This window comes from Arachis stenosperma, chromosome 9, assembly GCF_014773155.1.
Source record: "Arachis stenosperma cultivar V10309 chromosome 9, arast.V10309.gnm1.PFL2, whole genome shotgun sequence".
Taxonomy (NCBI): domain Eukaryota; kingdom Viridiplantae; phylum Streptophyta; class Magnoliopsida; order Fabales; family Fabaceae; genus Arachis; species Arachis stenosperma.
In genome coordinates this window covers 19,382,707-19,405,750 of record NC_080385.1, presented here as the reverse complement: position 1 = coordinate 19,405,750, position 23,044 = coordinate 19,382,707, and the positions used below count along the sequence as shown (strand labels likewise).

The following is a 23,044-nucleotide window of genomic DNA, read 5'->3' as shown; positions in this document are numbered from 1 at the left end:
ATTTGATTTGTCTTGGTATTTTCAGGCTTTCAGTTTTCTGTATCATTTTAGCAAAGTCTGATATTTATTTTGTAATAGTTTCATTTGGATATCTTTTAACATTAAATCCATTTAATCTAGGATATTTGTTTTTCAATACTAAGTATTAATTAATTTCATTTGTTTATACTATGGATAATATATATAAAAATGTAATTATTTTTTTAAATATTATATGATGTAATTTTATATTAAGGAGCATTTTTATTATGATATTTTTTAATTTATCTTTTATCGTTAGCCATGGAAAAAAAAAGTGTGGCAAAAAATCCCGACCTGGCCGATTTTGTCACGGATAGAGTGTGGTAGAAACAATTATTTCGTTGTGCATCCTTTTATTTTGCCACAGAAAAGAGCGTGTCTAAACGTGCCAAAATTGTCACTAACAAAATGTCTTCACAGGTGTTAAAACTGTGGCTATTGGAGTAAAAAACGTGGATAATTAAAAACGCGTCACCCTCTTTAGCCACGGACGTTCATTTGTTGCAAAAGCGTAATTGCCACAGTTTTTTGGACTTTAGCCACGAAAAATTCGTGGCTAAACCCCTTATTTTTTGTAGTGAAAATGTCAGTAATTCTCATAATTTCTTTCATCAAATGTAAAAAAAAATCAAACAAGGATAGCACTTTGTTGACACCATAAGCCTCACCTCTTTGAGCAGAAGTTGTACCATCATCAATAATGTTATTAAGAACGGTTTGAGTAGCTACAAACATTCTTATCAAGCTATAAATAGAATGAAAGTGAAAATTCCATCTTGTATCTCCAACTCTTTGTAAAGTTACCACTTGATTTTCACCTTGACCTGTTTCTAGCTCATCATTGGCAATCAATTTTGCATTTTCAATTTCTTGAGCTTCTTGTAGTTGATCATGTCGTTAGCAAGATGCACTAAAAATATTAACAATAGCAGTTAATTATATGAAAAACTCATAAATTTAAAGTACTTCCCTTAAAGCAACCACCGACACTAACTGCAATTTATGAGCAAAACAATGGATAAAATATGCTTGTTGGCAATCATTAAAAAATAAAGCTTATAAACCATTCCATTCTCTTCTCATATTACTAGCACCATCATACACTTGACCTTGAATGTTTTCAATTTAGAAATTATAAATAAAATGCACAGACACCAACTCTTTTTTCAAAGTCAATGCACTAATGTCACTAATATGTACAAGATCGAAGAAGCGTTCACGAACAAAACCATCCATATCAACAAATCTCAAAACAATAGCCATTTGTTCCTTTTTAGATTCATCACAAGCTTCATCAATGATGATACAAAATTTGGCATCTCCAATATCTTTTCTATTTGAGTTTCTCATCATTGTAGCAAGACATGTAGAATTTTCTTCTGAACATCGCTTGAAGTATATTTAACAAATATAAGGGCATTTTTCAAAATAAGCTTTTGAACACTACTATTCTAAGACCCCAAAAACTTTAACAATATAATAAAGTTACCTCGATTATCTGATCTCGAGCTTTCATCAGCGCAACCTTAAAAAGTCAACCATCTAATACAATCAATAGATGCTCCAAGTCTACGTTGATTATTCTCAATTTTCTCTGATGTTTGTCACTTCATAAATATATTAACATGTTGTGATCGCTTCATCAAATCATCACATGATTTCATTGCCTTGTGATGGAACGAATTAAGTCCTTTGCTAATGTGATTCAAAAGAGGACATTTTTTTTACTATTTACCTTCTTCTGATTCCTAAAGTCGTTTTCAATGAAGGAATTTGAACTTATGTTGATTGAAGATTCCTTAGCAAATAGGTAACATGGTAAACAATATAAACATCACCTTCAATAGAATACTCTAACCATGAAGGGTATAATTCAAACCAAGAAGCTTGAAAACGACATGACTTTTATCGCTCAAGAATAGATAATTATCAAGTATTAGTTGATTTGGTCCAACTTTGAGATAAGCTCGACGAATTTCATCTCTTTTACTTGGATGAAACTTCCAAATCATTGGTCGAATTCCTAGATCTCTTACTAAATGATATACTTCCATTGTTTAGGATTAAGTCGTGGGTGCTTGACGCGAGCAAAACCGTCGGTTAAGAATTTCTTCTCAGTAAAGGAGATATATAACCTCGTTGCAAGTGTAGCTCTCAACCAACAAGTGATGCTCGATCAAAGTTTAAAATTTCTAATTAAAACCAAGAGTAGTTAAACCTCGGGTCGTTCTTCCCTAGGATGCAATTGAAATGTTATACGCTTTCGGTTGTGAGGAAAAGGGGGTTTTGCAATTAAAGAACTAAAGATTGAAAGAACTTAAGAAATAAAAGAACTAAGCAATGATCAAAATTGTGAGTTGATGCAAGTAAAGAAAACAAGATCAAAACTAGTGAAAATGCATAAAAAGAGCCTTGACTTGGGAATGGGGATCCAAGGCATCCTATCATTGCCATAACCACAACTATGGTAATTATCATGAGTCGATCTCGCCTAGTTAACCCCAACTATTGAGGAGTAAGTCAAGCAAGCATAATTGACCTTAATCCATAAGTCCTAACCAACTTACCAAACTAGTTGATAAAAGGCTAGCGTTAATGGAAACAAGAATCAACTAACTACCCAAGAATTAACACTAAATGTCGGACATTATGACTCTAGTATCCTATGATCTAAAACCACAAGCCAAGGTGTAAAAATCTACTCAAAATCTAAAGTTGGCATTTTCACAAACACCTTGTGTGCATAAAAGTAAAACATGGGAATTTACAAAGTAAAATGAAAAACTATAACCAACAATCAACAAAACCAAACATAAACAAGCAATCAAACATAAAGAGAGCATGAAACATTAAATTCATCAATCAAAACTTCAAGAAACTCAAAATTGTAATTATAAATAAAGTAACTTGAACCAAGAGGAAATGAAAGTAAAAGTACTATAATTAAAGAGAAAAGTGAGAGTACTTACAATTAAAGAAGAAAAATCCAAAAGAAAAACTTGCTATAAAATGCTACATGAAGATGGAAATGAAACCGTAGGAGAGCATTTTCTACTCTACTCCTACTCCTACTCCTATTACTATAAGAAACTTGTAAAAAAAAAAAACTAAACTACAACTTCATGTGTGCTAATGTGTTGATTCTCCCTTATATAGCACTTCAAAATCAGCATCCAAGTCTTCCAAAATGGCCCAAAAGGCCTTAGAATTCAAGAGACACGTGCTTTATTAATGGAATCACGTACAGGACCTGTGCGTCCGCACACTTGGTTGGAAATTAACTTGTGCGTACGCACAGGTGCTTGTGTGTACGCACACATAGAAATATTCGCTTGTGCGTACGCACGTAGGGCTGTGCGTACGCACACTTCGCTGTGTGCTTTTCCATGTTTTCTTCATGTTTTCTTCTTTGTACATGCTTTCTTCTACTTTTTGCCATCCATTCTTGCCTAAATAACATGAAATCACTCAACAAATAAGTCATGGCATCAAATGGAATAAAAGTGGAATTAAATTTCTCATTTTAAGCACAAAATTGTATGTTTTCACATTTAGGATCAAATTAGGGACAAAACACAAAAATATGCTATTTTGGTACTTAAGTTGTGAGTTTATGTGATGAAATCCATCCAAATCAAGCTAAAATATATCAGAAAATATGGACTCATCAGTACTTTGACTTTGAACTATCTTATTGAAGAGTTAAAGTATTCATGTTTGTTGACTCAAGTGTTGAAGAGATTGATATTGATGTAACAATATTAGAAACATCTTCACTCTTCTGGCTAGTTTTTTTTAAAAAAGATCTATTATTTTTATCTTGCCCATGATTCAACTAAATTCCTACAATTGAGAATTTACATAGATAAATATTATACAACTTAATTAAACTCAATTAATTTTATTCTTTGTAAATCAATAATATCAATGTCACAAATAATTAATAATGAGAGAAAAACAAATTAAAAACAATATATGCTAGGTTAACATTATAATTACATAATTATTATCTTCAATTTCTTTCAAAAACTTAAATTATTATAAGGTTATAAACTAGATAAATAAATAAATATATAAATTATTCAAAAAAATAAAAAAAGAAATAACTTATAGAAGAAAGAAGAATAAGAGATGATAATGGAGGACCAAAGACTACTTGCTATCTTGTAATGATAATAGAAATATAGAATGTTTTGTTTCTATTTGAAAAAAGAGAGAATAACCCTTGAACTAAAAAGGTAATTTTTTGCTACTGCCATTTCAAATTCTCAAAAAGAGTGGCGATCCTTTTAATATGGATTAGGGTTTTAACTTAAGCTAATATGGCCCATGACCCAAGTAACACTTATTTCAAGCTCTTTGCTACACCTTGAGTAAGGGATTATGGTAATTGGGGAATGAGAGTGGTGGTAAAGTTTGAAATTGGAAGAATGGTGGTATATGTAAGGTGTAAAGTTGAGCTATATAGCCTAATTAAAAAATTTTCATTAAGAGTAGAGTTTACTATAAATATAGTAATTGTGATAGAATCAAGTAACTATGAATTGAGTAATTTATATCCTTTCTTCTTTGGAATTCTATCAATATTGTAAGGACGAAGAATTTAAATAAAAAATGAATTTAATTAATATTGAACTGACCACTCGACTAACCCAAGTTGGTTTCTATTACTATTACTCTATTTATAATAAGAATAAAATTCTACATCCAAGTAAAATCCTTATCCAAGTCTATCCAAGTTGTTGTAACGACTTTTTAAATCAGGTGCTCCTCCTTCTCCTTCTCCTCCTCCTCGTATTTCTTCTTCCAAATTCGTGCAGGTTCTTCTTCTTCCCTTCTTCTTCTCCTTCTTCTTCTTCTCCTCCTCTTTCTTCTTCTTCTTCTTCTTCTTCTTCCAAGTTTGCACACGCAGGTTTTCTTTTTTCCTTCTTCTTCTCCTCCTCTTTCTTCTCCTCTTCTTAAAGATTATCAATTCAATTCAATTCAATTCAGAACACCTGCATCTATTCAATTCAAAACAACTTTCTTCATAATGAACCGAACACGTTATTAAGGTGAAACAATTGTATAGTACTAAATGAATGGAACATTATCCATTATATAAAATCCAATTCAAAACAACTTTCTGCATAATGAACTGAACACATTATTAAGGTAAAACAATTGTATAGTACTAAATGAATGGAACATTATCCATTATATAAAATCAAATTCAAAATACCTGTATCTACAATTTAGAGATTATCAATTCAGTTCAATTCAATTCAGAACACCTGCGTCCATTCAATTCAATTCAAATCATAATGAACCGAATATGTTAGTAAGGTGAAATAATTGTATAGTACTAAATGAACGGAACATTATATGAAAAACAGCTTTCTGCATAATAAACTGAACACATTATTAAAGTAAAACAATTGTATATTACTAAATGAATGGAACATTATCTATTATATAAAATCAAATTTAAAACACGTGTCTACAATTTAGAGATTATCAATTCAATTCAATTCAAAACACATGCGTCTATTTAATTCAATTCAATTTAACAATTGCATTCCATTCAATTCAATTAAAAAAATAATCCATTAGCAAAATGTTGCCGTTGTTGGTGATGATGATAACGAAAGAAGAGAAGAAGAAGAGGAGGAGGAAGAGGAGAAGCAGAAGAAGAATCTGCGTGCACAAAGAAGGAGGAGGATGAGGAGGATGCGTGAAATTTGAAAAAAGAAGAAAAGGACGTATGAGTATATTTAAAAGAAGAAGCACGGGGAAGATAAGAAGAAAAAGCCTGTGTAATGACGCTCTTTTAATAAGAGTAATTTTTGTTGGTGTTGGATCTATTTGAATAAACCTGGATGAAAAAATACTTTGATGTGCAGCAATTCTATTATAATAAATTCTACTCCTAATGAGAATTTTTTAATTGGACTATGGGGCCAAGTTTACACCTTACATTACATTCCACTTAACTTAACGACAACTTTATCCTCAAGGCTGTGAAAATATATATATATATATATATATATATATATATATATATATATATATATATATATATTAATTCTAATTACAATTAATTAGAAAAAAACACATAATCCTAAAAATAATATTTACTGTTAAAATAAAAAAGTATATACCTAAATAAGTTCCTAAAAAATTTTGCATCAGACGTTTTTGTCCCCCAAAAAAATTTAATACGTTGAACTGTTGAAGTCCCTAAACTTTACAAAAATAAAACGAGTAAATAGCCAAATTGGTCCCCGAAAGATAGCCCGATCTCCAAACCAGTCCCCGTAAAAAAATGATAATAAAAATTGTCCCAAAAAAATTTAAAATTGGTAACGTTTTTCCTTCCATAAACGTTCCATGAATTCCGTCATTGACGCCGTTAACTGTTGCTTATGTGGCTGTCAGTGTGGCATATCAGCATGCCAGCTTGGCGCAGGGTGGCTGGTGACAAGATATGTTTTCATATGTATGTTAAATTAGTCCTAGGTCTGTAAACCCTAATCCCTTCTTCGTGTTAAATGCCATTGTTGCTACGGCTTGAGATTGATTCTGCAGAGGCCAAAAATTCTTAACCAATTGCACGATGGGTAGCATAGGTGGGGGTCGCAGTCGACAAGTGTCGCAATCACACGGAAGCCATGTTTCGAGCTCTTCGCTGCGGTGGCGGAGGAAGAACTCCGATCATGTTTGCTTTTGTGGGCTGAAGACAGTGATCAAGAAGTCTAGGATAAGAGAACATCCTGATAGATTGTTCCATGCTTGTCCAAGATATCGGGTGAGTTATGAATGTAGTCTTCTTGAAAGTTCAAATTATTTGAGTTGGATCTTGACATTTTGGTACCCTGATATTGTGCAGAATGGCAGCCACTGCAATTACTTTAGGTGGGCTGAGGACGACGAGTATGAAGGATTAGAGCACTTAGGAAAAGTTAAAGCTTATGCAGAAATGGAGAGTAATGATGCTTTCTTGAACCATAACATATCATGGAGAATGATGATCTTAGAAGCTAAAGTAAAAGCACTTAGGATGCAACTGTATTTTGGATTAATAGTTGTGATTGTGGTTTTTATGATTATGTGTATGTTCTTTAGTGGGAAGTGAAGAAGTTACTGTGAAAAGGATGATATTGTGAACCTTGATAGTTTTCTGTTGTTGTGAAAACCTTGTATGTTCATATTTCTTTACTAGTAAAATATTTACATGCAACATTGTTGTTGATCATAATATAATGTAAGCAAATCAGAATAAGTAGAATTAAAATTAAGTGAAGTAGGAATAGCATAACATCACCAATGGTGTACTAGTTTCCATTGTCTCAGATTCAAATAACAACATTGTTTTAACATGATAATAACACAAAAGGTAGTAGTTGACAGTCGAATAGCAGTATACCATAAAGAGCTATACAAAAAACAGGGCTATTGAAGATACCATAACTACCACATTATTTATAAATGGTAAAATTTGGCCCTGACAAAACAACATATACTAATTGCCCTATAATTTATGTCTTCAAGTCTTGAAGTCATTCCATGTCTTTTTTTCTGGGAGGTTTGAAACCCGGAGTTGGAACAAATGTCATGAAGCTGGCAAGTTTCTTGGCTGTTGCGGAGCTGCTATCCTTGATGGTTTCAGCAGACACAGCAACTGCTCCTAGAGAGGCATTTCCTTTTGCCCTAGCCTTGGTGATATGGAGTTTTGGAGGCCTTCCTCTACCTCTAGTCTGCATCAAACAGTTATCATTATTGTCTGAAATAAAAAACAGCTACAAGTAACTAATGCTTAATTTAAAACTCTTTTGAAGATAACCTGAGTGACATTGGTTGAGGTCTGGGATTATTGTGTCAGTGGAAGCTGAGCATGCTGAGTAACAGGAATTTCAGTCTGTTCATCTGGAGCAGCTGCTGCTACTGCAGGTAGTGTCTGTATGGGCTGAGTGTGATCTTTCTTTTCTGCTTCTGGACCAGGTACAGATTGTGGTGGTTGAACAGCTGCAAGCTGCAACTGCATTAGCCTTACTTTCTCTTGAGTATCGTCTTGCTTTTTCTTGCTGCAAGTTCTCTTGTTGTGGCCCACCTCTCCACAGTACATGCACCGAATTGGAGCATACTTCCTTTTCATTTTTGTCTTCATGCCACTGGGTCCTTCATCCTTGTCCTTCTTTTTATTTGTTGTTGGTATGCCTGGTTTAGGTTTGATAGGAGGTGGAACAGGTGCAGGAGAACCAGTTTTCTCCCATAGATCTTGTCCCTTGACAGGGTTAACATTGAATTGGTATGTACTTCTGTACGCCTCCATGGTCAACCATTCGTGGCAATACTCCTCAGGCCTCTTATCATTTTTTTTCTTGAATGGCTGATATTGCGTGCATACAAGGCATTCCTAATTTTTTACACACAGAAAAATTTCATTCAATTAAGTATGTATCATGGTATGCATATGAAAGAAAAAATCAGTTATGCATTCAACCTGTCAACTGCCAAAACCTGCAGGAGCAAGTATGGTTCCCCAAATCTACCACCATATTAGTAGGCCATCCTTGAACTTCGTAGACTTCCTCTTTCGCATCACCCGACCAGTAGGGAGCCCAGTTTCTGGATAACTTAATAAGAGATTCTTATGTGGGCTGAGGAGTGGCCTTATGAGTGGGCTGAGGAGTGGGCTTAGGAGTGGGCTGAGGAGTGGGCTTATGAGTGGACTGAGGAGTGGCTTTAGGTGTGGGCTGAGTTTTAGCTCTTTTTGGCTGAGGTGATTTCTTTGTTGTCTTACAATAATCTTGGGACATTGCATCATTCTGCTCCTTGTTCAGCTTCTCTGCTTCTTCAGGGATGGTTGGCAAACATAGTACATCATCATCATTCTCGCTCATGCAGTCAACCACGTGTGGCTTAGACACTACATGCTCAAAATAGATGTTTATGAGGTGATGATTTCTCCTGCAATCCTTAACCATTGCCAACAGATCAGCGTCAGTTTCTAGCCTCCTCAAGCCATTATCCAGCAGCGTTCCAGGCACTTTCCACAAGCAATTGTTCATCTCAGCATACCCCAACTCCTTATAGTATCCCTTCACAAAGAAAACGTCTAAAGTGTCTGAATCTACACCCATTAATACTTCAGTATTATCTCGTTCATAACACAGATAGCCTGATTCATCTGTTTGGAACTTCCCACCATGGTGAAATACAAAAGTCATAGGGGGACCATCCATCTGAAACCAAAGCAGCAACACACACAACTGATGGAAATTTTTTTTATCAACAGGCAAAGCATATTCAACATCAACAACAAAAATGAATCTAACACACACACATGCAGTTACACAGAGCACAAACATCGTTTTCATCAATCCAAAAACAGGGTCATTCATTCATGGATCATCACCAAAGCCCTATGCCTGAACACATTCTCCTAAACCCTAACATTGCAAACAGTTACAATGGATTTCCAACGACAATACAAACACATTAATCAGGAGATAAAACCACAATCACTCTCACAAAATAACAAAAGAAAGCTAACATACCTCTCACGCAAGGCGAGGGAGTGCCCTTTTCTGTTGACCAACGTCGTCGCAAACCGGTCACCTGCAACTCCAGCACAATGTCGTCCTCGGTCAAGCTTGGTAGTCACCGTTCAAAGCTTCATCTACCTGGACAAAACAAGTAGGAGGAAGGGATTACAGAGATTTTTTCTTCTCAGAAGAAAGATGTAACTCGAAACGTGTGTAAGGAAACAGGGATGAAAACCCAAACGTTGTAATAGGAAGCAAAGAAAACAACGCCGTTTAAGGTGTTGCTGAAAGCGTTGTAATGGGGAGCTGCTAAAACGACGTCGTTTAAGTTCTTGCTGAGGTGTCACACTAACGGCCAGGTCAGCAAATGTTCACGCCGTTACTCAAACATTTGACGGAAGGACTAACGTTACCAATTTTAAATTTTTCGGGGACAATTTTTATTATCTTTTTCTTACGGAAACTGACTTGGAGATCGGGCTATCTTTCGGGGACCAATTTGGCTATTTACTCAAAATAAAACATATATGTCCTTTCGTCACATTTTTTTAGGACATTTTTAGTGACAAAGTTGGTCAATAACTCAATTGTTAATTCACACTTTGATCTCAAGGTTAAGAAGAACCATGGCAGCATGCAAATCTACAAATTCATTATAAAGAGTTTAACTTTCATTTTTTGGTTTTTCACAATATCTTTTAGTCTGGTCAAGGACTAATTCAATGCAAATTAAAGCTTCATTTAATTGTTTGTCACTACTCAATAAATTATTGCATGCACAAAGTGGAATTTGAACTTCTAACACTTGTTTGAGTAAGTTACTAAGCTGACCACTAGACCAACACAAATATTAACACATCATTGAAAGAACTTAATAATGGATTCGAACTAAATGATATGACAAATGATAATAATAGTAGAAACAAATCATGCAATTACATTCTATTAAAAATTAAATCCTCAAGGATACTCAATTCAATATTTCAATTAGTAAACAAAATTGAAGTTGTTAATAAAAAAAAGGTCGACTTCCATGAAATCTTAACTCACTGCAGCAACTTCAGGAGGCATCGGAACGGCAATAACAGAATAGCAGCGGCCGCAAAGTGTAGGGTGGTCTGAGATTGAACCAACCTGCTCTGAATAATTCCAGCATCTTTCACACTTTGAACCGGTAGCACGCGACACACCAATCCATACTTTAGTTCCCTGAATTAGGCATTCACCACTATACGGTATATTTTTTACATTTTCATCATCCAATGAAGGAATAATCTCAGCCTGTATATTGACAATCAAACATTTAAGAACGGTAAAAAATCACCGGGTGAATTTGGAAATGTAAATGGAGAAACATTGATTCTATACAATGCTAATGCAAATGCTAGAATAACATATGGATAAGAAATAGGTGTATCTTGCATAACCAGAGATTCCAGATCTCCTTTGGAACATGGAAGCCAAACTTGAGCAATTTCAGGTTTAAACTAGTCATGTTGATGGACAAGTAAAAATTAACGGATACAAAATAAATCAATGACCATTTTAAACTAAATAGTAAGTAAGGCATGTGCAAGTTTAGACTTGCAGAGTTTTAATATATCACTCAGATCATGGGAGATTAAGTTATAAGTAACTGTAATTTTCCACCTTTCTCTCTCCAAACACCATAAAGATAGTCAATAAAGGTAGCAAAGCAAAATTATAGGCGAAACCATCAAGGTTGGTTTTGAAACCTTATGGAATTGGATTTGATTTGATTTGTAAATCAATTTCTTTGTTTGGAATAGATAAAAAAAAAAAAAAAAGATTTTGATTTGATTTGTATATCATGAATTTACTTTATAACTAAAACTAAAATCCCCTCAATTTTTAAATGATTTTAATGGAATTGAAATGATTCAGTATTTTGAAAGTGTAAAAGTCAATTTTACCCTCAAATATTATTTAAAAAGAAGGGCTTTGAGAGGTAGCCCGTCGAGCCTGGCTAGCAAACCCCTAGCCTGTACCCAACTCAGGCTGACTGCTGGCAGATCGCACGCAGCAAACCGACAGCCCGGCCGATCCACAGCCGTCCCTGGCCGACCACTGGCCAACTCCCCGGCGAAATAGTGGTGGCACTTCAATAGTAGTGGAGATTTGTGTAATATAATTGGAGAGTAAAGGATAAAAATGTAAAAATATACCCTCAAATCAATTCTCATTAATCCTATAATTAAAATATAAAAATTGATTTGTCATTTATTCCAAACACAATATTTGATTTCCAATTCAATTCAATTCCAAAAATTTTCGTTCCAAGATTAGGCTGCCTGCATTACACCCTTTGGATGCAACCTTTCTCCAAACCCTACATAACAGCAAGATGCTTGTGTGGTGTGCACCGGGCTGCCCTAAGGGATTTGATTAAAAAGTGCCCTAATCTCATGTAGCATGGACTAGCTTTCTAATACTACCAAAATCTTAAGAAAAGCATCAAAATATCGTTGGTTGTCTGCAGCATCCTATAAAAATTGCATTTTCATTGGTCCTTAGTCAATTAGTCACTTAAAGTTACATGCCTTGTAGCTGTAGCCTGTAGACATACCTGAGATGTTATGAATAGGCGATGCAATGTATCAGCATCAGTTGTGGCTTCACAAAGTTCAGATAGTTGGGATGCCAGGCTGGCATCAGATGAATAAATGTAAACCTTCGCATCTAAACTAGCACCAATTAGTTTTCCGGTTCGAGCAACCTCCAATACTCTATTCACCTCCGTTCTTAGCTGGTAAAACAAGACTCCATTTACCAATAGATTCACCAACATAAAGATATATCTAATAAACAAATTAACTAACTCAAACATTCTATAAAGATTGAAGAAAAAAAAAATTTTTGAGCTACTCTCTTCAATTTCTTTTCCATTTATTTTGCAAAACTGCAGGCAAAATCAGTAATAATTTTTTTTTAAACATCAAAACAGGACATATGAGAGTCCTAAATACACCCGATGGTTATGTATTATTTCCTTCTTGCTAAATTGTGCTAGTTCATAGTTTATGTACTTCAGTATATGGACAAAGTGAACAGAAGAATCATATCAGCAAGAAAAAAATTGAAAAGCAAATAGAATTTGATGCACTCACACTGTAAATACGTATTGTTGAAATATGAGAAGAGATATTTGTGTGTTTGGACACTTTTTTAATGTGAGAAAGAATTTTATCCTATTGAAAAAAAATTCATTGTTTTTTAAAACTCAATACTATGGTTTGGAATGATTTAAGTATATTAGTGGAATTGAATTCAGTTCTTTAGTTTGGAATGAATCTTAACTAAGTTGAATTCTCATTTTAGTATATTCTCATCATATATATATATATATATAGAGAGAGAGAGAGAGAGAGAGAGAGAGAGAGGACCTCAAGAATCTTTCCCCAAAATTCAATTTCTTCAACGGGGATGTCAAGCCATTTTTCATTCAAGGCAGGCCATTTTGCTTCAAATACATATTTGGCAACAGAACCATACTCAGTTGTGTACTGAAACGGAAGATTCTGCCACACATCCTCAGATAAATGGGGCAATATTGGTGCTATTAGTCGTACAATTGACAGGAGATGAGCTGCAAGAACTGTTTGGCAACTTCTTCTTGTATAACTTGTTGAACCACTGCAGATCATCACGAAACAAATTGTTTTATAGGACAAAATGGAAACACAATAAAATGCAAAACAGGCAACATCTTTATGTTATTATCTTGTATTGTAAATTTGCGATACTTGCATATTTGCACAATGGGAGAAGTAAAAATTTACCCAACGTAAAGTCGATCTTTGGCAACATCAAAGTAAAAATTTGACAGGTCAACAATGACAAACCTCTGCAAAATCTGTAATGGGAGGAAGATATGTAACTTTTAGCAAATCAAACAAAGAAATGAGAAAAATACAGATAAATTACATGAATGGTTACATTACAAAAAACTATTTTTTTTTCCCAGGGTATCCACCTCCAGACACAGTGACTAATCCCTTTCTTGCGGATCATCCACTTAAGGGAAAACAGCTGGCCATAAAATGCTTTCTTTGCCCAAGGTGGGATCAAACTCCCAACCTCTTGGTTAATTGGATTAGCCCTTATCAACCCAACAATCATTTTCATGTACAATCAGCACATTTGATACTTAAAGTTATTAGAGTACATGATGGACCTGAATCTGTCATGCTCTCCCACACCAATATATGCTTTAGCATTAGCATAAACATATTTCACACAGGCACGCATGCATAATGGTATCACCAGGATCTAAAATAAATCACCTGAAATATTTTGAAAAACTGGTAATTTTCATAATTCCCTTGAATGGTTTTCACAACATTTTCAAGCTGATAGAGTGCATGCTTATCTATCCTGGGAAGCTCATGGTATGAAACAGTATAATCTGCCTGTCAACAAAACAATTAATGTCAGAAGTATGAAGAAGCGAAAGATGTATACAGCTATCGGCATACATAAGTCTTCCAATTTAATATAATAAAACACATTTAGTTACTTGCACTGCATTAGGAACCAGCGAGGTAATTGTAGCATTCTTATTGCTTTATATACTCTCAACTCTAGTATTCTACTTTTTGGTTAAAGTTTATAGAAGGGTAGATGAGAGTGGGCTAGGGATGAGTGGCACTAGGAAAAATATCCAAGCTGAACTAGCTGATGTGGAAAATCATGGTAGGAGAGAGAATGAAGAATGATTCTGTTGCAGTGGGGAAGGGCAGGGTTTTGGGAGAGACCAGGGTCGCTCAAACACCCTGAGCTATTTCTTTCATTTTGATCATAATATACACACATTTCAGAGAGGTCACTACCTCACTGATATTAACCTCGTAGTCTGTACATAAAATTTTCATTGTATATATAATCCCTTTAATTTCAGGGTTCATCCTTTACATAGGTTTTATAAATGTGTATAAGGAGAGGCAAGAGGTATCAATTCAGAAATTACAAAATTCATGAATTAGGAGAGCAGGGGCTCTCTCAGAATATCCCTAAACTACATCTATTTAGATTACAATTACTTTTCTTAGTTTTCTTGCTATTCTTTAATCCAATCCTACCAAATATTATCAATTTTACTGGCATCGACTAGGGAATAGTTGGTTATGAATAAGACCGAAAGGAACCAGTTGACAAGTTAGCCATTCAAGAATTAAGATGTCATTCTTATACCCCATTATACATCCATCAGATGATAATACACACTTCTCTTATGTTTCTTGTTATTCTTTGATTCATCCATCATAATATTTTATTGTGGGCAGTAATTCCAGGCAAGTGAGAAACAATTTCACTTCAGCCACAGAATTTGAACTTACTTTCCAGTCATGAAGATTTGCCAGGAGGTATCTTAAGGAACCCCTCAGCTTCCTGTAAATCTCCGACATTTGACGAAGAATCTGAGAGCCAATCATCACATCACCGGTGTAATCTACACTAGAAACCCAGAGTCGGAGAACATCAGCACCATATGCAGGTGATTCCTGATAAAAAGGTAATATAAAAAAACAATTGAACCACAATTTTGATCAAGGGTAATGATAGAGTTTAATACAGTTACAGAACTAAGATTCCACAGAACTAATCCACATAACTAACCTTTTGATTTTTACCTCCTTCAATCACACTACGTGGATCCACAACATTACCTAAAGACTTGCTCATCTTTAAGCCTTTCTCATCTAATACAAATCCATGTGTTATAACAGAAGAATATGGAGCCTTCCCTGTATCAGAAAAGAAATGACAGAATCAGTGCCTAAATGGTACAAACATACCAGATATTATGATTTATACATGCCTTTGTTACACAAGCATGCAACAATGTTTGTACATCCACATGCATATTTTATAATAAGAAGGAATATGCATTCTTGCAAACCAACAACTATGCTAGATTTATTGCACATTGTCTTATTATTTGAGCTCCTAGTTGATTTGTAGGCTTTATCAAAGCTTTATCACCTTTATAAGGACCCTCTATAAAAAACTAGATTCAAGTATAAGCAGTCACAAGGGTTTGACCAATGTCAATAAGCGAAATAATGTTTCTTCCGGTTGTATCAAACAGAGAAGTAGATTGTCATATCATAAAAGAAAAAGCAATATATTACCTGTTGTCGCTACACTTGTTAACAACGAACTCTGAAACCACCCTCGATGCTGGTCTGTTCCTTCAAGATACAAATCTGCAGGAAAACTAAGGCAGTCTCGTTTTCTCAAGACTGAAGCCCAGGATGAACCTGAAGTAAATTTAAGATTATAGTTAAATAATAATTAAAAAAAAAAACAAGAGCCAAATTCAAAGGAAAGTAGATACTGACATAAATATGGACAACTAAATGCCAGCATAATTAACTTGGATAGCCATCATGGGCAAAGACTCTATTAGAAACAAAGGTGTATTACCCAATAAACATACCATTAAGGCCATGAATCTGATTAATATCTAAGTTTTAAAAAATATGTTTAGTAGTTATACATCACCACTGACAAACATTAGCAAGCCATTACTAACTTACTATAGTTACAGTACTTTGCCTACAGGAAAGTATTAGGAATGTGGAGGAACTTATAAAACAATGCACCAGTCATGGTTAAAAATTGTTTTACACCAAAATTGTACCTGAATCAAACCATACATCCATTGTGTCAGTTCCCTTCTCATATTCTGCTGCTCTGTCTCGGTATTTAGTTGGGAGAAGGTCCTCAATTGTCATGTACCACCATGCATCACTACCCTTTTGGGCAATAATGGCTGAAAATGAATTTTAGGATGCATTAGTTTCATAGGGCCAGCATGCATTATAAGAGTATATCAATTAAGCAACTTCGGAATATTTATTACTGCATGTAAAACATTAAGAAAATAACATCTATATATATCTTCTAATTATTGAAATAGTACTTACACCCAAAAAAAATTTTTTGGGGGGGGGGGGGGGGGGGGGGGGGGGGGGAGGTATAAAGAAAGAATAGTGCAAACATCAACTAGAGAGTTGACAAAAAAGAAAACATGAATTTATCATTCTCTTGAACGCACATTTTACATGATTGATTGTTTCTTTATTCATGAGAGGTTCTCTAGATTGCAGATGATAAAAAACAGGAATCGGGACACCCCACGTCCTTTGTCGTGATATACACCAATCAGAGCGATTGGAGGTCATTGCTGAGATTCTGTTTTCCCCCTGAGAAAGACAGCAACAAATATGATAAGCAGCACATTTCCAGCTGAACAAATTTACAAATATCAAAGGAGCAGAGTTATATAGGAATATAAACTTTAAAAAAGAGTACCTGAGCTGGAACCCATTTTACATGGCCAATAGCACCCATAGCAGCATCACGAAATCCCTCTACTGATGCAAACCATTGCTCCGTTGCTCTAAATATTGTCGGTTTTTTGGTTCGCCAATCATATGGATACTTGTGTTCTAAATCAGAAAACATAGAAGAGACCAGATGATGATGATAAATGATAAGGTCTATAATAACTATTCTCAGCACATTAAGAGTTTGCAAAGAGTGACAGGAAGAACTTACCATATGATTCTTCTAGGATAAGTGACAGATTTTCGTCCAAATATTTCACAACAGCAGTGTTACCCTCACCAAGAACATCAAGCCCACTAAACTGTCCAGCTTCTTCAGTGAATATCCCATGCTCATCTACTGGTGAAACAATGGGTAGCCCATACTTCTGACCAGTTACATAATCCTCTTGACCATGTCCTGGAGCAGTATGGACTAATCCTGTTCCTGTTTCTGTTGTAATATAATCTCCCCCAACTACAACTGGACATTCCCTGTTATCTACCGGATGGATGTATCTGAAATCAATGGCAAATCATGCCTTAGTGCAATTTTTTCCCCATTAACAATAAAGAGAATACATTAGAAAAACAAGTAGCAGGTGCAAAATAAAATCAAAGAAATCAACTGTTCATTTTCATATGCTAACAACCTGTAGTTTTCCAAGTCAGAACCCAAAACCCTTCTCTTGATAACAAGCTTCACACCCCATTTTGCCTCTAACCTTGACACAAGCTCTGAAGCTACGATGAGACATGGTATCTTCTCATCCTTTAAAATATTTCCAAACTTTTTCTTTTTATTTTCACCAGAAGATGAGGCACATTCATCTAACAACTCTATTTCAACAACAGCATATTCAAGCTTGGGATTTATTGCCACAGCTGAGCATGAAAAAATAAGTAGACATCAAGATGAGACAGAGTGGTATATAGATTAAACTTAAATGAACATGACAATCAAAATTATGAGTACTTGACCAGTAACTGTCAATTGAAAGGTTCCTACAAAAAATTACTAGAAAAGACCCAATAATAACAGTATCACCAACAAATTCAGATGATATTTCTAAAGAGAAGGTGCACCCAAACAATTCTATTAATTTCTTCTTGCACCTTTTTTCCCATAGGTAATCTAGATCGGAAGAAGTAACAATAATTCCAGCAGAAACAGCGCAACCGTTTTCCCTTAAGTCTAATTTTAGTGAAATCCCAAGTGAAAAGATAAAGAATTACTTTCATATCTTGGCTTGATGAAACTAAAAACGGATACAAACAAATATAGCAGCACTGCACAATCTGTTGTAGGACATTATGGGGTTATATTTAATCCATGATGCCATCTCCAATGAGAAAAAGCTAGGCTGCCACCGTTGTCGTTTTTGTTGTTGACTAAGCTGGACTATATTTATGCTCCTTTTTCAAATTCAAGACATTGCAGCTTAGAACTGAGAAATTAGCATAAATACAAATAGTACTGAGGGTGGGGCCATTATGAGTATAGAGCAGGGACACTTGGTTGAGTTGTTGTGTCCATATGTCGGACACATTTACATACACAACAATCAATGATACCCATCTCGTCCGACAGGGCATATCTTCCACGTCCAGCTGTCTTAATAAAAAATAAAAGAAAACTTCTTTGGACATGCCTCAATTCACCCAACTACAACCACATGCAGGCGTATCCAACCTTATTCTTTAATTATATTCAGGAAATGAGTTAAGAAATAATATGTATTATTGATTATTAATATAAAAAATTATCTAAAATGTTTTATATAATTAAAAGAGACAAAAAAAAGTATCGAAAGTGGTTTGTTTGTATTTTAAAGTCAATAAAATATCAAGATATCACTATAATTTATCTGAAAAAAAAAATTATGCTATACGTATGCTATGTCCCTGTATCTAACAAAAATTTGAATTTAGTGTACCCAAGTGTCCCATGTTGTGTCCTGTCCAGTGTACGTAATCACTATCCATGCTTCATATTTATGACTAGCGAAAGCAATAATAAATACATCCACAAGTTATGAGCGATGAGAAATGGAAAATCTACCTGCATTGGCAGGAATAGTCCAAGGAGTTGTTGTCCATACAGCAATGCATAAATTTGGAAATTCATGTAGCAGGTCATTTGACACAAGAGGAGCACTGACAACTCTGAAAACGGCGTATATACTTCTTGAAACATGCCCTTCGGGATACTAAAAAGAACCAAAAGAGGTGGTAACAAGAATACACTAGCCTCACCAAATCAGGTTCTAAAGAAAACTACAAACAATCAAACCCATGTAAACAGAAAGACAGAATTTGTGTGGAAACATGTTTAATTGACTATGGATTATGCAACTTCCACGCACACTATACAACATCATTTTATTTTTACTTGCCTTTGGATTCTACAGAACACTAGTGATAGACATTAGACCAGAGGTTTTCAACATAATAATCATTCAAACGGTAAAAGTACTCAAAAATAGTTCTCCCATGAAATATGTGATATCAAGTTAGTCCTTAAAGCTAGATTTCTTCTCTTCTTGTTATAAAATTTCTTCTTTCATCACCAAAAATAAAAAATCCTTCAAAGATTTTAGACATCAACTTGCTTCCTCGATATTTAAGTAAATCAATCGAGTCCTTTAATATATATTTAAATCAATATGATACTCTGATGGTTACTTTATATATGAAGGACCAAATCAATGTAAAAATATTTCAAGGTGTACTTTAATGTTCAACATATCTTTTGACAACAGATTAACATTAAAATTACCTCCAACTCGGCCTCAGCAAGTGCTGTCTGCGAAGAGGGACTCCAGTGAACAGGTTTTCTGCCTCTATAGATATAACCTTTCAATACCATCTCACCAAATACTTCAATCTAGGAGAAGAAACATTCAAACAATATCACATGAAGTTGGGTGTACAGAAATATCAAAGCAATCTTAGCAGTCTAGTATGGTCTTGTTAGAATGTTTTGATATCCAAGCTCTAAATTCTCAGGTCAATAATACACCATAATAGCATCCAAATTCGAAAGTGTTGAATTCTAGGATTTCTTTTAAGCCATCTAAAATGGTAAAAGAGAAAGGCTGTACCAGCTACCTGGGCAGCTTCATATTCTGGATCTAGAGTAAGATAATGATTGCTCCAGTCTGCCCATACTCCATAGCGCTGGAAACATTTAGTACCATGTTAAAGGAATAAACATTTTCTTAACAATTACAATTTAACATAAATTGAAAATTTTGCAACATGTCTATGATGCAGCAAGTTACAGCAAAATAATGCCATGGAAAAGACAAAGCAAGGTGCCAACACAAAAGGTACCTTAAAAGATGACATCTGATTTTTAACAGTTTCTTTGGCAAATTTGGTTGCCTTTGCTCTCAATTTCAATGGTGTAAGATTATTTCTTGCCTCCTGATCCAGTGACTGCAAAACTGAAATAATTCAAAACGATCATTCTGCCAAAATATGTAATTGAATATATGGGTCAAAATGTATACCAATGTCAACTTATAATATACATAGGCAGATGAAATAAAAAGGAGCAAACAAGAAGAAAATTTAGGTACATTCAAAATTCATTATTTATCCAATATCATTTCAACCCTACCTATTTATTTTGGAATAAATCAATCTATATTTGTTTTGGTAATATAAATATATCAGTCTATATAAAAAGCCAATAAAGAAATCATCAATTTTTACTATATTGAAGACGGTGAAAATAGTAAGCAGAGCAGTACACTTAATTTTACCTTTTAGATATAAATTATTATTTACCACCACTCAATGAAATAAGCAAAAGTTCAAATGCAGTTTACTTCTCAGTCCTTTTCTATTTCACCTAGTTTGTCAAGTTTATTAATGGATTTATTATACAGCTTAGCAAATGTTAAGGCTGTGTTAGAATCCAAAAGAATAACATCAGGCATCAAATCATTTTTCCACCCCTAAAAATCTAGTCAGTTCTCAACAGACAACTACTTAATAGTGGGATTATGTTGATATAAAATAAGGGAGGTCTATGATACATGAAAAGAGGTGTGTCATATCATCTCACTCCAAGTTGTCAATGTAATCCAATCATTTATTCTTTTATGGCTATTTTTCTATAACCCTGACTAGCTCACAAGCTCTGGTCATATCAATAATCATAGATAAGGGTTCCCCAATACAAAAGCAAAGCAAACAAAAAATTTATCTAAAATGCACAGCTTTCTAATTTTTCAACATGTTTGCGAGGGAAAGTACCCTATAAAGATCATGAGCTTTACACCAAATAGATGCTAGGCATCTAATCCTATCTCATAAAACATGCTTGTCAGAGGAAAGGCTAGGTTAAAAGACCTCCAATGGTTGTCCCAAAAGTTAAATTAGACCCATCACCTACTGTAAAGGAGAACAAGGGCTAGAATGAGTAGCATCGGAAACAGAGTTAGATCCCACCAATTCCTGTCCATACAAATGGTCTTCTGATAACTTGATGCCATAGAGATTGAGATTCTAAGGGAAGAAACCATAGCCATTTTGTTGTCCATACCATATTACAATAAGAACTCTCTCTATACGTTGACAAGTGGTAAATAAGTTAAGAAAGTACTAGTGTATTACTTTTCTTGAACACAACCAAGAATTAGGACCAGCTATCATGGGGACAATACTGAGAGAAATAACACTTGCCTTTTAATTCAATTGGTAGGCCATGACAATCCCAACCAGGAACGAAATGAACTTTATAGTTTTGAAGGAGCTGACCAGAAATAAAAGTACAAAAAAATCTTAGCAAAATATTTTATAGTGGCAAGTGCACAGCAATTTAGGATAGAATACACATCATAAACAAGTATCAGGTGGATTTAAAATACACTTTATATACAATGTGACAAAAAAAATTGCAAGAAAGAGGAAAGATACCTTATAACGATTTATAATATCCTTCAAAATTTTATTTAAGGCATGGCCAATGTGCAGATCACCATTTGCATATGGCGGACCATCATGGAGAATGAAATTTCCCTGATCATTGTTTTATTCAAAGTATGTCAATAAGTTCATAAAATTGCTCGGTGAAAGCTAACCGAGTGTCGATAACTTACGCCAGTGTTTTTATCAGCAATGTTCTTTAATACTTGATTTTCGTCCCATATTTTCTGAAGTTCAGGCTCCCTTTGTGATGAATTTGCTCTCATGCCAAATGTTGTCTTGGGAAGATCAACTGTGTGCTTGTATTTACCATCTTCTTGTGTGACTCCTAATTATATGACAAGTATTGTAATTAACCTTGGATATATATGCTTATTCTCTTTAATTAACATGACAAGCAACAATAATTTAAAAAATCATGTTGTGATATAACAAACTCAGTACCTTCGGCAGCCTTTTTAGCTGCCATAACTGGGCCTCTTGATCTTCGCTTTGAGGAACAGAATTCCTCCCCTGAATGAGTACAGTAATTTGAAATGTTTGTGTTGATCGATACTGCTTTAGCTGATGAGACTCGTGAGGAATGAGACAAGCTATTAGAATTAGTTCTCCTGGAGGATGAACAAGTAGTTCGTGAAAGCACCTGGATACATTTTAAAGCATATCAATAACCGCTCACAATTCATGATCAAACAGCAGAGTCAATAGAACACAGGTTTGCCAAATTGAAACATGAAATTAAGCATCGCAAGAGCCTTAATGTTTGAGGAAACGCTGAAGTGCGAAGGCACGAGAATGAGTGAAAAAGTGAATGAAAAGGAACTGCAAGAAAAAACGAAACCTTAGAGAAGTCATGAAGGAAGCACGGTAGTGGCGGTTGTGTTGCTATGATACAGCGGTTATGCATGAAGGGTACTGAAGGCTTGGTGGTTCGCCAGTGGGTAATGGTGGAAGGTGAAAATGGTGACGTGGCTCGCGGCAGAAGGACGCCCTTCGTCATGGAGAAGGCCGGTGCCGCAGGGCTGTGACCTGTGAGTGACCGCTGTGCATTCACAGCTCGGAGACTGGGCAAATGGAGCCCGCGGGCAGAAAGAGAGGTGGACGGCCGCAACAAGGGAGAGAGAATGAGAGGATGAGGTGTAGACACTAGACAGTATATTGGTGGGGGCTAAGGATTTTTCCTTTTTACGTTATTTACTTATTTTT

At 34.9% G+C, this 23,044-nt stretch overlaps 3 protein-coding genes across 4 annotated transcripts; 1 reads left to right on the top strand and 2 right to left on the bottom strand.

Annotated features, from left to right (window-relative positions):
- Window positions 1–6,616: 6,616 nt before the first annotated feature.
- On the top strand, window positions 6,617–7,135 carry LOC130949210 (uncharacterized). Its single transcript, XM_057877997.1, has 2 exons — window positions 6,617–6,808; window positions 6,890–7,135. Exons 1-2 carry the CDS (start codon window positions 6,617–6,619, stop codon window positions 7,133–7,135), a joined length of 438 nt encoding a protein of 145 aa, XP_057733980.1.
- A 198-nt stretch (window positions 7,136–7,333) lies between these two features.
- On the bottom strand, window positions 7,334–8,788 carry LOC130947608 (uncharacterized). 2 transcript variants are annotated; one of them, XR_009072726.1, is made up of 3 exons: window positions 8,504–8,788; window positions 7,844–8,416; window positions 7,334–7,757 (listed from the first exon to the last, which is right to left on the bottom strand). XR_009072726.1 is itself a non-coding variant. In XM_057876310.1 (2 exons), exon 1 carries the CDS (start codon window positions 8,330–8,332, stop codon window positions 7,871–7,873), a length of 462 nt encoding a protein of 153 aa, XP_057732293.1. In that variant the 5' UTR covers window positions 8,333–8,503; the 3' UTR covers window positions 7,334–7,757; window positions 7,844–7,870. The 2 variants fall into 2 exon arrangements, 1 of the variants encoding a protein (XP_057732293.1); XM_057876310.1 differs by lacking the exon at window positions 8,504–8,788 and having other exon boundaries at window positions 7,844–8,503.
- A 1,638-nt stretch (window positions 8,789–10,426) lies between these two features.
- On the bottom strand, window positions 10,427–22,994 carry LOC130950621 (isoleucine--tRNA ligase, chloroplastic/mitochondrial). Its single transcript, XM_057879173.1, has 22 exons — window positions 22,680–22,994; window positions 22,283–22,481; window positions 22,012–22,166; window positions 21,830–21,931; window positions 21,596–21,665; window positions 20,237–20,349; window positions 20,012–20,080; window positions 19,680–19,787; window positions 18,963–19,110; window positions 17,554–17,785; window positions 17,133–17,419; window positions 16,887–17,023; window positions 16,630–16,777; window positions 16,213–16,344; window positions 15,701–15,829; window positions 15,186–15,313; window positions 14,906–15,070; window positions 13,853–13,978; window positions 13,349–13,422; window positions 12,953–13,202; window positions 12,136–12,315; window positions 10,427–10,829 (listed from the first exon to the last, which is right to left on the bottom strand). Exons 1-22 carry the CDS (start codon window positions 22,836–22,838, stop codon window positions 10,590–10,592), a joined length of 3,351 nt encoding a protein of 1,116 aa, XP_057735156.1. The 5' UTR covers window positions 22,839–22,994; the 3' UTR covers window positions 10,427–10,589.
- Window positions 22,995–23,044: the final 50 nt, after the last annotated feature.

Excerpts from the sequence above, each read along its gene's own strand:
- LOC130949210 (XM_057877997.1), top strand. The coding sequence starts at position 6,617 with ATGGGTAGCATAGGTGGGGGTCGCAGTCGACAAGTGTCGCAATCACAC. Across the intron at positions 6,809-6,889 it reads ATGCTTGTCCAAGATATCGG|AATGGCAGCCACTGCAATTA; the intron begins GTGAGTTATGAA and ends GATATTGTGCAG.
- LOC130947608 (XM_057876310.1), bottom strand. The coding sequence starts at position 8,332 with ATGGAGGCGTACAGAAGTACATACCAATTCAATGTTAACCCTGTCAAG.
- LOC130950621 (XM_057879173.1), bottom strand. The coding sequence starts at position 22,838 with ATGACGAAGGGCGTCCTTCTGCCGCGAGCCACGTCACCATTTTCACCT. Across the intron at positions 15,830-16,212 it reads GGATGTATGGTTTGATTCAG|GTTCATCCTGGGCTTCAGTC; the intron begins GTACAATTTTGG and ends AATTTACTTCAG. Across the intron at positions 12,316-12,952 it reads TTTGGGGAAAGATTCTTGAG|CTAAGAACGGAGGTGAATAG; the intron begins GTCCTCTCTCTC and ends TTGTTTTACCAG.